The sequence below is a fragment of the Ambystoma mexicanum genome, chromosome 4p, assembly GCF_040938575.1.
Source record: "Ambystoma mexicanum isolate Mex_15411 chromosome 4p, UKY_AmexF1_1, whole genome shotgun sequence".
NCBI classification, from domain to species: domain Eukaryota; kingdom Metazoa; phylum Chordata; class Amphibia; order Caudata; family Ambystomatidae; genus Ambystoma; species Ambystoma mexicanum.
The window spans coordinates 42,969,558-42,982,725 of record NC_090927.1 but is presented as its reverse complement, the minus strand read 5'-3'; the positions used below and the strand labels follow the sequence as shown (position 1 = coordinate 42,982,725).

At 46.3% G+C, this 13,168-nt stretch overlaps 1 protein-coding gene across 3 annotated transcripts in view; it reads left to right on the top strand.

The window, feature by feature from the left end:
* LOC138452946 (phosphatidylinositol N-acetylglucosaminyltransferase subunit Q-like) overlaps positions 1 to 13,168 on the top strand; it is a 718,081-nt gene that overhangs the window by 383,433 nt on the left and 321,480 nt on the right. For all 3 annotated transcript variants that reach the window (XM_069605315.1, XM_069605313.1, XM_069605314.1), the window contains exons 7-8: positions 1,769 to 1,880; positions 2,675 to 2,755. In XM_069605315.1, coding sequence (XP_069461416.1) covers positions 1,769 to 1,880; positions 2,675 to 2,755 — 193 coding nt within the window. The remainder of the gene's footprint in view (positions 1 to 1,768; positions 1,881 to 2,674; positions 2,756 to 13,168) is intronic.

Genomic DNA, 13,168 nt, shown 5'->3' with positions numbered 1-13,168 from the left:
TTTATTTTGCCGCAAGCTGTTCCACACCACCTGATGTGATCTGTCTACATCCCCTATTTATTTCTGTTGTGCTTCCTCCATTGGCATGGCATTGCTATTTTTGCTTTCACCTTGTTTCTTGTGCTCTTCTCTCCATAGACTATACTGTGCTCATTGTTATCCTCCTTATTCACCTCTCATGAGTTATTTTCTCTCCTTCCATAGGTTGTAAAGTGGTCATTTATATTTTCCTTATTCTCAATGCATTGATTTTCACTTTTTGGTGCACCTAGGCAGCCGCGGCGAGTGATTAGAACACACAAATGCCAGGAATGTACAGCTCAAAACTGTTAGACTTTGTCAGGATGGATGGGGTAACGCCCAAGGTTCTAGGGGAATAACACTGCAAATTATAAAGAACACTAGTATGAAGGTGTCCGTGTGGGTTTTACTTAAGGTGTACCAGTGCCTAACTATTGCAATATTGTTTTTCCCCGGGTTCGCTGATCTAGTATACAGTCTGAGATGTAGCACCCAGCTTGCTTTTTGGAAGTCTCATTCTTAGGGATATCGTGCCCTGCCTGCTGCTTCTTCCCTGGTTTCTCTATTTCTTGAATCTGTTTGGTTATTCTCTCTTCTCCTTCTTTTCCCTCTTAAGTGTTTCCCACCTTCATAACAAGCCTTATGGGCACCATTCTATTGTTGTTTCTCTGTGGGCAATTAGGCTTAAATACCACCAGTATGGGGTCAACTGAAGGCTTAAAGAACTATCCACCATCTTAGTTGAGGTTGAAATTGGGTGCGATCTTCTGGCCTTCACAAAGCATGTAACGTCTCATTGTGGACTTTGTGTGGGAACAAAACAGTTCAGGGGGCATGAAATTGGGTGCAATCTTCTGGGCTTCACAAAGCGTGTAAGTCTCATTGTGGACTCTGTGTGGGAACAAAACAGTTCAGGGGGCAAGGTAAGTTTTCGTTTTCCTAGATAGCGATCAGGCAGATGAAGTGCTGGACTTGCAAACAATGAAGTTAAAATCAGCATGTACATTTTCCAAACAACATTCCCTATGGGAATGGGAGGTTGCATGTAGCAGATACCTGAATGGAAATGTGCCTGGGTGGTGGGAAAAAAGGTTCACTTCCTCTGAAGGGCAAATCTCTATAACGGAGGCTGTAAATGGAATCCACTTTTGCTGACATTCCACAAGAGGATCTAGGACAGGAGGAGCTCTTGCTATTCCCCCATTTACGTCCTCCAGGTAGTGCATCACATAGTAGGTGAGCATTCCTGCTCGCTGCAGGCCATATTAGAACAAAAGGAGTGGTGCTCGATGTCACAATATTGAGCTGCATTCTGATCCTGCAATGATTCCTCCCTTCTTGTTGCTTAATCTGTCTGTACTGTCCCCTATAGTTTATTTTCATCTTTCTATTTACTTCTCCATCGATTTTCCACAGGGCTGTACTTGAAGTTAGTTTTCAACTTACTTAATTTCTCTCCTCTTCTTGTTCTTCCTCAGAAATACTATATTCCACTGTATACCCTTTTTTGCACTGCATTGTATTCTTTGTTTCGTGTCTGTGTTCTAGGCATTACTGTTTTCCATCACAGGTTTTCTTTTTTACGCTGAATTGACTCCTCTTTTCCTCTTCCTCTTCACTGTAAACTGAGTTTCCTGTTATGTACTTTTCTTGCCCTGTATTGACACTACATTTTCCTCTTTTGTCCACTCTGGTATATCTTGTTGCTAACCCTTTGCTGATTCGTTTTTGCTGTACTTTCCACCAGGCTGTACTGCTTGAAGATCTATGGACTGTCATCCTTGTGGCGACTCTTCAGAGGCAAGAAATGGAATGTCCTTCGGCAGAGGGTGGACTCCTGTTCTTACGACTTGGACCAGGTGCGACATTTGGAAAACACTTACTTTCAGGGATGATCTAAATATTAGTTTCCTACCCCTCTGCATTCACTGTTGCTGATAGTCTACCAGTGCTCTGTGATTGCAGGAGCACTATTACACATTCAGCAGCTGTATTTTCCCGCTCAGGAGATTGACTCTTATTTGAGCGCTATGCGTCTTTTCAAACCTTGCTTCCACTGCAGCCTTCACCTTGTCAAAAGTCCGGAATAAGATGCACAGGGGAGACTTTTACATGAAGCACTGTTTGTGAGCTGCCTCCTGCCTACCGGTCATTTCTTTTCTCATGTTATTAGGCCACCAGTCGTGTTCTAACAACAGAAACTTAGAAACTAGTGATAGATGGTGACCCAGAGGTCTATCCATTGAGCAAGTAATACCCATCAGGCTCATCGGGTTAGGACAGTTTTGGAACACCAGTACCAACTTTCTACAGATAAGTACTACTAGACGTAGAGATGTACTATCAGAGCTTTGGCATGACAGATGAAGACTACTTATCGGCTCGTTTAGTTTGAAGAAGAGCCTAGTTTTAATTTGCAGATAACCTAGTCTGTCAACATCCCTGGTCTGCTCACATTTTTCAAAAACATTGATCAACTGTGCTTTCACTATATTATTACAAGACCCTTTGCTGCTGTAATTGTACTCTAACATTTAGCTAAGCTAATGCCCAAATCAAACCTGCCAGCTCAACGCTGCACTTATGCAGCATCACCTGAATGTCTGCACAGCTAGCCAACCTTACCTGATCAAGTGCGTTTTGTTTATTGCAGTTGTTTATTGGGACGCTTCTCTTCACAATCCTGCTCTTCCTTTTGCCCACAACAGCACTGTACTACTTGGTGTTCACCATGGTGAGTATGACACTAAACCCATGACTTGTTTGCAGAACTTGATGAATTTGGCATGGTGGGGGTGGCATGTTCCATTGGGTATAAACTGACAGCAGCGTGTGCTACTCGAGATAGGGTGCACAAACAGTTTCAGAAAAAACAAAAATCTAGGTCACTTCTTGGATTACCTGGGCTCCAAAAAGTCAATACATTTTTGTTTGATCGATAGCTCTGTAGACATTTTAGTTATGAGAGACTAGGAGGTCAATGCTGGACCATAAACATTGATGACCTGTGGGCCAGGAAGGGTGAACTACTGTGTATTTTAACTATGATGGGTTGCATAAGCCTCAATATTTGTCAGCACTGATCTAGGGTTGAAATCTATATGCATAACACGTTTAAGTGATGCCCGATGGAGACATCATTCTTGAAATAGGAATCCTATCTTTTTAAATTTTGCGTTTGTATTCCTCTACTTGGAATAAATGTGCATATCTAATCAGTGCACATTTACCTAACCTTCAGAGCAACTAAAGACGAATCTCACCATACCAAAACAACTAATACTAAGTAAATTATAAGAGTATAACTTGAGATAACAAACTTTTATTATCACCGATACAAATAGAATCATTCTAGTTCTTTTTTAAATGCATCTTATTAATGTTTTGAAAGCATAACACAAACCAGAAGTTGTCCTTGAGCCAATGTGTCTGATGATTGAAAACACCCCGAAGGACGGACAAGGACTATTGCAGATTCAGAATATACTCACCATTGAGCTCATGTTTATCATGGAGTAGAGGGAAATACATGCATAAAATGCATGCATAAACATTTTATGCACAGCTTTTCCTCTACCACAAATGTTCATTCATTTGTATGGCAGAGAAGGGTCACGCAAGGGAATATCCCCCATCCTCTCCGCCATACAAATGTGATCGCATTTACCCCAGGATGACATGTTCATGCTGGCATAAATGCTATGGATTCCTATTGAATCTGCCGTTTTCTTACACATTCAAAAACAGGTGGTTTCCCTATGAATCCATTGTAAATGCTGCTGCTCATGCATAAATGGTAGGTGGTGTTCATTCTATTTTCCCTGCGAAGTGCAAAAACTAAGACATATAGTTGAGTACACCTGCATTTACACCTTTGTTTTTCACTAAGCAGTGCAAATGATACATTGTATGGAGGGGACCTAAGCGCAAACATAGGCAGTCCCCTCTGTGCAATTTACAAGGATTTAAAAATGAGTACCATAAATGTTTCATTGTTAAAGGAATGGGGATGAGGTGGGCATAGAATTGATTTCAACATAGGGCTATTGTCCAGTCCATAGCTAAGCCCCTGTTTAAAAGGACATGCTGTGGGACTACACATGATCTTTAACCTATGTTCATACACACTTAGACTGTTTAATTCTAACAAGATTCTTGTTGTGCATCATTTTAACTGAGGTTAGGACATGGGGAACACCCAGCCCCTAAAATGGAATACTCTCTCTGCTTGTCAGTTGTCAATAAATTATCTCGCTGCATATACCCTTGTAAAAATGAAAGTACTTTCTTTACAGACAGCTGTGATGAATCAGAGATGATACACCCAGGAAAACTGGCCTGGGACCCTTCTTGTGTGGCCAGGGAAAGGCAGAATGTCAGTACTCACGAATGGAACAGGTGGTGGGACGAACCGCTCTTCTCTGTGAAAAACCCAAGTCAGTACAGAGGGAGTCTCCTCAATGAGGGTGAACTTTTCCATGAAACACGCCCCTGTCCTTTCCCATGAAACACGCCCCTGTCTATTTGACGAATACAGGTAGAGCTGTGGTTCACATGAAAGAGCAAAAATACCACCAGGTATGCGCTATGCTGCAAAAATAAGGCTAGATATTGCAAGGAACACATGGTGGCAACAGTAAAGACAGACACAAGTGATCACAGTTAAAGGGTGTTTATTGAACTTTATAATGGGTGAGATAAACGCCTAATCTAAACCTAAATCGAAGATGGGAGCAAGCTACGACCATCGAATAATAAGGCAGTCCTAGTGGCGTCTTGTCATATAAAAAGGGCCTATACTAAAAAAAGAACTATTGCCAAGCCTTACTTCTAAATTACAAAAAGAGTGTGGGATAATGTTCACCAGAAAAGAAAGAGGTGTTCACAAAATGATAAGTCAGGATGGTATGGCGGGGACTCTCGAGCACAGCACACTCCTTGGCCTCGTCAGCACGAGGTTCACAGTTCCAACTCAGCGATATCAAAACCTTTAGAGGCAAAGTCTCTTTTCCTGTAAAAGTCTCTTGCCTGGCTGCTAGTTCAAAACAACAAGCAAAAGTTTTCTCAATGATCTCGCACTTGGGCGATTGCTCTTCGCCCCAGGATCTCCCTCGGCCGGGCTTGGATCCTCCTTGCCAAAATGGGTCTCCCTCGGGGCGCTGTGAAGTGGCAAGCCAAGGTGGCGGACCTCTCTTGAGCTCCACGCGCAGATGGACCGGATGAGCCATTAGCTTTTTCAGGAACCCGCCAGATATTCAATACAGTCATGCTGTCCTGTTCCTAAGACCCCTGGGGCTCAGCGAGGTTAATACTGGCTTGTGCGGTACTCATTTTGCTGGGTAATACTGCTGTTTAACACCAGAGCCGACGTGCCACGCATGCCTGATTGATGGTGCAGCGGAGCTGCTGCGCCGTGAGGGGCTGAGCTGACTTGTTGCGATGGACGCACAGTGAGGAACACGAAGCTTACCTCCATTGCACGCGGAGGTGACACTGCTGAAGAGACGAAGGTTGGACGCCAACTCGATCTGGCTGTGGTGGCGGAGTGTGGCAGCCTGACCGGGACACGGCAAGAGCTACCTGGGACTGTGTCGCAGCTGCAGGGACGGTGCTGCCACACACGTCGGGTGGATAAACGTGGCTGTGCTCGCCACCTGGGTTGGGGGAGGCCGCATTGGGTTACATTGATCTGACCCTGGTCGGATCCACATAAAGCCTACTTCCGCCTCATGCTGGGCGGTCCGGGCGTTGGCCGCAGTGGTGTGAGGCTGCTGGCTGCAGCCGGGGGAGAGAAGCAGAGCCCCCCGGAGTGACTCCTGTGGTGCAGCGTTGTGGGACCAGCTGAATTGTGTGCCACTGGCCGATGCGGCGTGCAGTACCAGTAGGTGAAAGCTGGGAACACAGCGAACGCTGCGGCACAGGTTGGGAGGCAGCAGATGGCACAATTACTGCCAGTGTTCGTGCTAAGCTGAGGAGGCATGAGCACAGGGGCTCCTAGCTGTCCAATAGACTTCTAAGGAGTGGCGCATTGAAAACGGAGGAGACTCCTTAGGGGCCATGCGCTGTTACATACCCATCAATACAACAGTAACCAGTGGCCAAGACAATGACGATAGGATCGAGTGCGATGAAAAGGGCACCATGGACCGCTTCACCACCCCAGCGGCAAAACAACCTGTAGGCCCTGATGACCATCCTCCGCTACCGGGCGATGCGGAGACTCCACAGAAGTCGAATGCCCTTCACCTGCACCGTGTTTTGGAGACGGTCCAAAGAGGTTTTCAGTTGCTTAACACTAAACTAGATGGCATTACAGCGGATGTATCCTCTATCCGGGTGCAGCTCGAAAGAGAAACACATCACGAAGGCTGAAGGTCGCATCAGCAACACAGAGGATAACGTGGCAGCATTACAGACAGCGGTGTCTACTCTAACCAGCAACATGAGGCAGGTGAAGGCCAAATGCGAAGACCTGGAATCCAGGTCATGAAGGAACAATATACGCATTACCGGGGTCTCAGAGGATGCACTACATGGTAAAATGGAGCTTACTGTGGATGGCCTGCTGCGGGAACAACTGTGGGATCCCGGCTGGTTACCTCACTTCATTGTAGGACGCGCCTGTAGGGGCCTGGCGGCTAAACCTAAACCCGGAGACTACCCCCGCCCCATCATTGCCCACATAATGAACTATCAAGATCGAGACCTAATACTGTGGGCAGTGCGCGAGAAAAAGGTCCTTAAGATGGGGTCGAATACCATCCATATTTAACCTGACTATACGGTAGCGGTGCACCGCAAGAGGCACACATTCCTCAGAGTCAAAAAGCTACTGAGGGAAAGAAATGTGCAATGCACCATGTTGTACCCGGCACAATTCAACAGCAAAAATTATTTCTTCACAGTGCCGGAGGAAGCGACGTCATTCATTGAATCCCGAATCCCGCTCCCGCAGAATGGCACAGGAGCTGCCGATTTAAAACTCAGAAAGGAAATTACAATGGCATTTACTGAAACTTATTTTGGTTGAAATTACGAGGAAAGGGCACCAATCTTGGCTAGAGGGTTCACGTAAACATGTTGGACCTAGGTCCATTATGTCGTTCTGGCTACATCCTGCCCGGTGACTGCAGCCCCCATGCAGGTGCGTCTGGGTGGACATTAGTTTGGCAGGGGCTGGGTGGGTAACAACATGACCAAAGTTTGGGGGGTCCTGAGGGTGGGGGTGGGCGGGTTGAGTTTGTTGGCTCTGTGGGGGAACAGAAAATGCACCTGGTGGAGGCGCACAAAATGTTGTTTGAAACAGGACATTCTCCAGTAAATAATAAAATGTGAAACTTACAAAAATGGCATATGCGACCGGATTAACTATGCAGGTGACTTTGCTATCATGGAATGTGCGAGGGTTGGGCAACCCCATTAAAAGACGCAATGTAATCACATATGCCAGTAGCAAGGGGGCTAAGATCCTCTTCCTTCTGGAGATGCACCTGCTGAAACAAACGTAACTAATTGGCAGGACTGAGGGCAAACATTAGAAATGTAACAAACAAGGGGGTCCTGCCATTTGTAAATTTACCATACCTTTTGTTGTGTATGTGGTATTAGTCCAGAGTGTTGGCTGAGATAAATGTGCCTGAAATACCCATCCACAGTCTAATACTGGGTGTATGTAGTTACAGAGCAATTGAAGTAAGTTATCTATAACATATACTAGTAGGAATAAGAGCAGCCTTTTCAAATTGGCTGTGCCATTGGCTTTATTCTTATTTTTGATGGCAAATGAAAAACATCATCATGGTGCTATGTCTACCAATAACAGCTGTTTAGCATAGATATTACTAAACATCCTTTGAAAAAGAACACCGTCAAACCGCAACAATTTTTAGACCGTGCATTGTGTGAGTACCGCAGATTGCCTTAAAGCAGTACATATGTACATTGTTGTGGTGACTGATAATTATTGAAACATAAAACAGTGCAAAACATGGCCTGACATGATTATGAACAAAAACAAAAGCATAAACAAATAATGCATCAACAAAATATTCATATACATGTTCCCATAAATGACCTAACGTAGGTCTGGCTGCAGGCTAAAAGAGACCAAGCCTGGGTCTACGTCGGGGTGGGTTTCCCTGGGTGTAAAATGGACAATCTAGCTTGGTGTTAGCTGGGTCCTCGGACGTTTCGGCTACAGTTCATGGCGCCTTCTTCCAGGCCGTAGATGGTGTTTCGCTGTGAAAAGAGCACATGTGGTAACTTAGAGGAAGAAAAAACATTTGGGATAAAAAGAAAACTACTTGGTGGGATCTGGACGGCCGGGTAGAGTAATCAATAAAGATGAGGAAGACTGGGCTTCCTAAGTAAGTATCACTGACCTTGTGCAAGTGTCCTGGGGGTCAGAGTAGCTGGTCAGGTCAGTTCTGTAGGGCAAGGGGGGCTGCGAATGCACCACTATGGGACAGCGGCAGGGTGTCATCAGGGGGAGGTCTTCAAGCCAAGAATGGAGCATGTGTGGCCATGCAGGGCACAACTGGAGTCCATGTTGTCAAAGGAAATCTGTTGGAGTGAAACACATGGGTTTTAATGCGGAGGGTTAGCTGCGGACACGTATCCCACATACTTTTGGTTTGTAAGAGTGCCCTCTCCATGGGGGAGAGTGGAGAAGGAGGAGGGCACTACTTGTGCATACTAGCACGCTGTGCTTGCCTTAGCACGCGTGTTGCTGTGCGCATCAAGGCTCTGAGCGGGTGCGTGCTGGGCCCATAAAGATGCGGAGCGCGTCTCAGTTTGAAGCACTCTGTAAGGCACGACGTGAATGAGGTTGTGGTCTGAGAGCTTCGTTGGCTCTGAAATGGTGGAGGTAGCAGGAGACTGCTTACCTGCGCTGTGCGTAGCAGCTGCATAGTTTGAAATGCTGGCGGCTCGAGTGTGGGCCACTGTATGGGAGCTGCTCGCCATGGACATTGTGCTTCCACGCTAGAATAGAGTCTGAAATAGCGGGTGGGCGCGCATGCGGGAAGGAATAATGCTATCATTCAATGTTTACGGGTGTAACCACGGATGTGCTGTCCCATCGGACAGAGCTGTCAGGTTGGGAACGCTATACGTGCCAGGACATAGGAGAGAAGGGGAGATCCACTCCAAGTGGCAGAGGGCTCAGATATGGGATAAAAAGGTTATAATTGGTCAATGATAAGTAATGGACTCAGGTGGAAAGGGTGAAGCATGATAATGCTTGGTGGCAGTAAAAATCGTGGAGTGGCTAGGTGGAACACTGAAGTCACTACCAGATTTGTAAAGAGCTAACAAAGTGGCACAGAGCAATTCAGCTATATGGGCCCGCTGGGTGGGCCTTGTTCAGACCAACGGAGATGGATTGGAGTTTGAACATCCAGCATGCCTCCTTATGATTGAGGGCATTGCTGACATTGGTATTATCTAGGACTCTATCTAGAACCCACCATTTAAAGTCGTCTTGACTGTGTTGTATGCAATCAAGTGCAATACCAGGGGCGCAGTTAGTGACCTGCAACATATCCTGTGTAATGCATTTATTAACGGATCTCTTGGTCTGGCCCACATACCTGAGACCTTGATTTTACTTGTGAATGATATATGATAGGTTATTTATATACCCAGAGGTTTCTAAGCGCGGACCCGGGATCTAGCCTGTGTTACTTCCTGTCGTCTTGGTTCCAAGGTGAGCATGTTGCCACTGAGCTATCCTCCCAGGAATCTACAAACAGTGCAGGTACCACAGGTCTGATGATCCGATATATCCCTGAGGTTCCAGAGTGTAGTTCTTTATGTCTTTATGGACAGCCTAGCATGAGTGAGATAGTCGCTGACATTTTTGGAACGTTTGAGTGCCATCATAGGGCTTGGTTCATCGGGTAGGCTGAGTTGGACCAGCAGCCAGTACTGTTTGATTATCCTCTTGATCTTCTTGGTGTCTGGACAAAAGGTGGTGACGCATGTAATGATGTTCTGTTCAGAGATCATGGTATTAGGTTGTAGTAGTGTTTCCCGGAGGGTGCAGAGAGCTCTCTTGCGGGTGTTCTTCAAAAGCTTTTTGGGGCTGCCCTGGGCTTGCAACCTGGACTCCAATTGTTGAGCATGTTGTCGGTATTGTTGAACTTCAGAGCAGTTTCTCCCTAGTCTCAGGAATTGTCCGAAGGGTAAGTTATCCTTTACGTTCTTAGAATGGCTGCTCCTATAGTGTAGTAATGTATTTCGGTCAGTGTCCTTCTTGTATAGGGTGCACATCATTTTAGCGTCTTGTACCTTAATAGTGAGTTCCAGAAAATTGATGGCAGAGGGGCTGTTGGTGATAATGAATTTTATTTTCATTGTTTGGATGTTCAGCCAAGCATAGAATTTGTTAAAAAAGTTCCAAAGAGGTCCCTTTCCAAATGAAAATAATGTTGTTAATAAACTTTCTCCACATGTTATTGTTGTAGAACGGGTTAGTCATATTGAGGACGTACGTCTTTTCATACTTTGCCATGTAGATCACGGCAAGGCTGCGGGAAATGCGGCCCCCATGGCTGTCTGTTACGTTTTCTACCCGGAATGACAGTGCCGGCTCATCCGCGGCCTTCACGCCTTGAAGAGCATACTCACAAGCTCCCCTCTGAAATCGATACAGGTTGCCATGGCGCTTGTTTACACGCCGGCGCGTCTCGTGTCAGCTGACACCTTGCAGGCGTAAGGAACGCGCACCTAAACCACGCCCTCCTGTACTTTAAAGCACCGCTACTCTTACAGCTCTCTGCTGCTAATTGTAGCGTTACTCTCCTTGCGGTTACGTTTCGTTTTTCCCTTCTGACACCCAGTCAGTGCTCTATTTTGATCTTCTAGTTCCCAACGCTTGGCTATTCTATTTGGATACTCCTTTGGTTTTGGTTACGCCCGCAGCTTTACTGACCCGGACTCCTTCACGGACTGCCTGCCTTTTTCCTCAGTGACTTCCTGGTCCTACGGCCCACTAAGGTGATTGGTTGTCCTCGGTACTCGTCCACGGTCTCTTTCTTGTTTCTGAGGCCATTTCACTTGCTATTATCCTAAACTGTTCATACTGGATTCCACCGTTCTCCTTTACTTTTGAACTTGGTTTCTACATCCTTTGGGACTTCTACATTCTACAGTGAACTACTCACCAAGTGCATAGTGACGCTTTCCGGTACATGCACCAACCCGTCACTAGTGCGTCCCTCGTAGAGGCTGTCTTGTGAATATCTGTGGAAACTACTGTCTCCAAGGTCGCCTTTCTACAGGCAGTGATCGATTACCGGAGCGGTGAGTAACACTGTCCCACTGATTTGAAGATAGAAAGTCTCATCGAATGTGAAGCAATTTTTGGTTAGAGCCAATTCGAGGAGCTCTATGATGAAATTGATTGGGACCCTTTGGGTCATATGATGGGTGAGGTGATCCCTTACACACTCTAAGACTGCTCCTTGGGGGATGCTAGTGTAGAGTGCCTTAATGTCCATGGTGATAAGGGTGTCCTCGAATGTTGTTGAATGGTATATCCTTGAAGGTAGTAATGGTGGACATTGTGTCTCTGAGGTAAGTGGGGGTGAGTTGACTCAGGGGTTTGAAGAAACGGTCAAGGAATTTGCAGATGGGCTCGAGAATCGAGCTGCATCCAAAGACTATGGGTCGGTCTCCCAGGAGGATTAACTGCGTCCTTGTGCATTTTAGGTAGCGCATAGAACGCTGGAATTCTGCCTTCAGAGTTGTTAAGAAAGGCCTCTTCTTTGTCAGTAATCAGTCATGTTCAAGGGCATACCTGGTGATGTCTTGCATTTGGTGCTTAATTTCCATGGAAGGGTCTTTCCTCAGTTTCCTGTAGTTGGTCTAATTGTCTAGCAGTGTAGTCACCATCTTTTTATATTTATCGATATTCTGGATGACGATTCCTCCTCCTTGTCAGCTGTATTCACAACTCTGTCCTGCTTGTCAGTAAGTTGTTTAAGTGCTTGCCGTTCATTGTTGGTCAGGTTGTGCCTGAGTGGTTGGCGGGATTTTTGTAGTTTAGAAATCTCGTATGAAACACACTTTTCAAACGCGATTATGGCCGGATTGGTCTCATTTTCATTTGGACAGAAGGATTACTTGGTCCTAAAGCCAGTGTCTTCATCTGGCACGGTGTAGTTGGAGTCTTTGAAATGTGCTTTTAGGTGTATAGTCCGGAAGAAGCCCTTGAGCTCGTTGTCGGGATTAAACCAGTTAGTGGAGTTGGTTGGTACATAAGAAAGTCCTTTCGAGAGAACAGACAGTTCTTCTTGGGAAAGGTTAAACCCAGAGAGGTTGAATATGGGTAACTCATTATGGTTTACTGTCTCCGTTGGTTGCGTCTGTGGCCTCTCGGTTGTCACCAGTTTGGGTAACCAAACATTTGCATAGGTGTGGGACCCCAAAAGGTGCCTTTGGGGTCCGCTCTCCCTAAAAAAAGGAAGGGGCTGCGGATGGTATGATCTTTGGTTAGCATGGGTTAGCAAAAACAAAGAGGTGATGGCTGGAAGGTTTAGAATTAATCTTAACCACTGGCAAAGCTCTGGGCAACCCTCCAGACCACCGTTCTTCGCCTGCCAAGCCATTACAGAAGGGAAAAACCATATGCAAATCAGGCTTGGTCCCACCCCAAAAGGGGCAGTCCAGCCCGAACTGCTAGGCCACATCCCTTCTGCACGAGACCACAAGCATCCCCAAACATGTTTCGCCCTTGTTGGGGCTCATCAGTGAGGAGTAGCTTGGGTCTCTAGGCCCAGCAGGCACGGGACCCACGTCTGGGCATACCCGTCCCACTCGGGGTGACATAGCAAAAACAAAGAGGTGATGGCTGGAAGGTTTAGAATTAATCTTAACCACTGGCAAAGCTCTGGGCAACCCTCCAGACCACCGTTCTTCGCCTGCCAAGCCATTACAGAAGGGAAAAACCATATGCAAATCAGGCTTGGTCCCACCCCAAAAGGGGCAGTCCAGCCCGAACTGCTAGGCCACATCCCTTCTGCACGAGACCACAAGCATCCCCAAACATGTTTCGCCCTTGTTGGGGCTCATCAGTGAGGAGTAGCTTGGGTCTCTAGGCCCAGCAGGCACGGGACCCACGTCTGGGCATACCCGTCCCACTCGG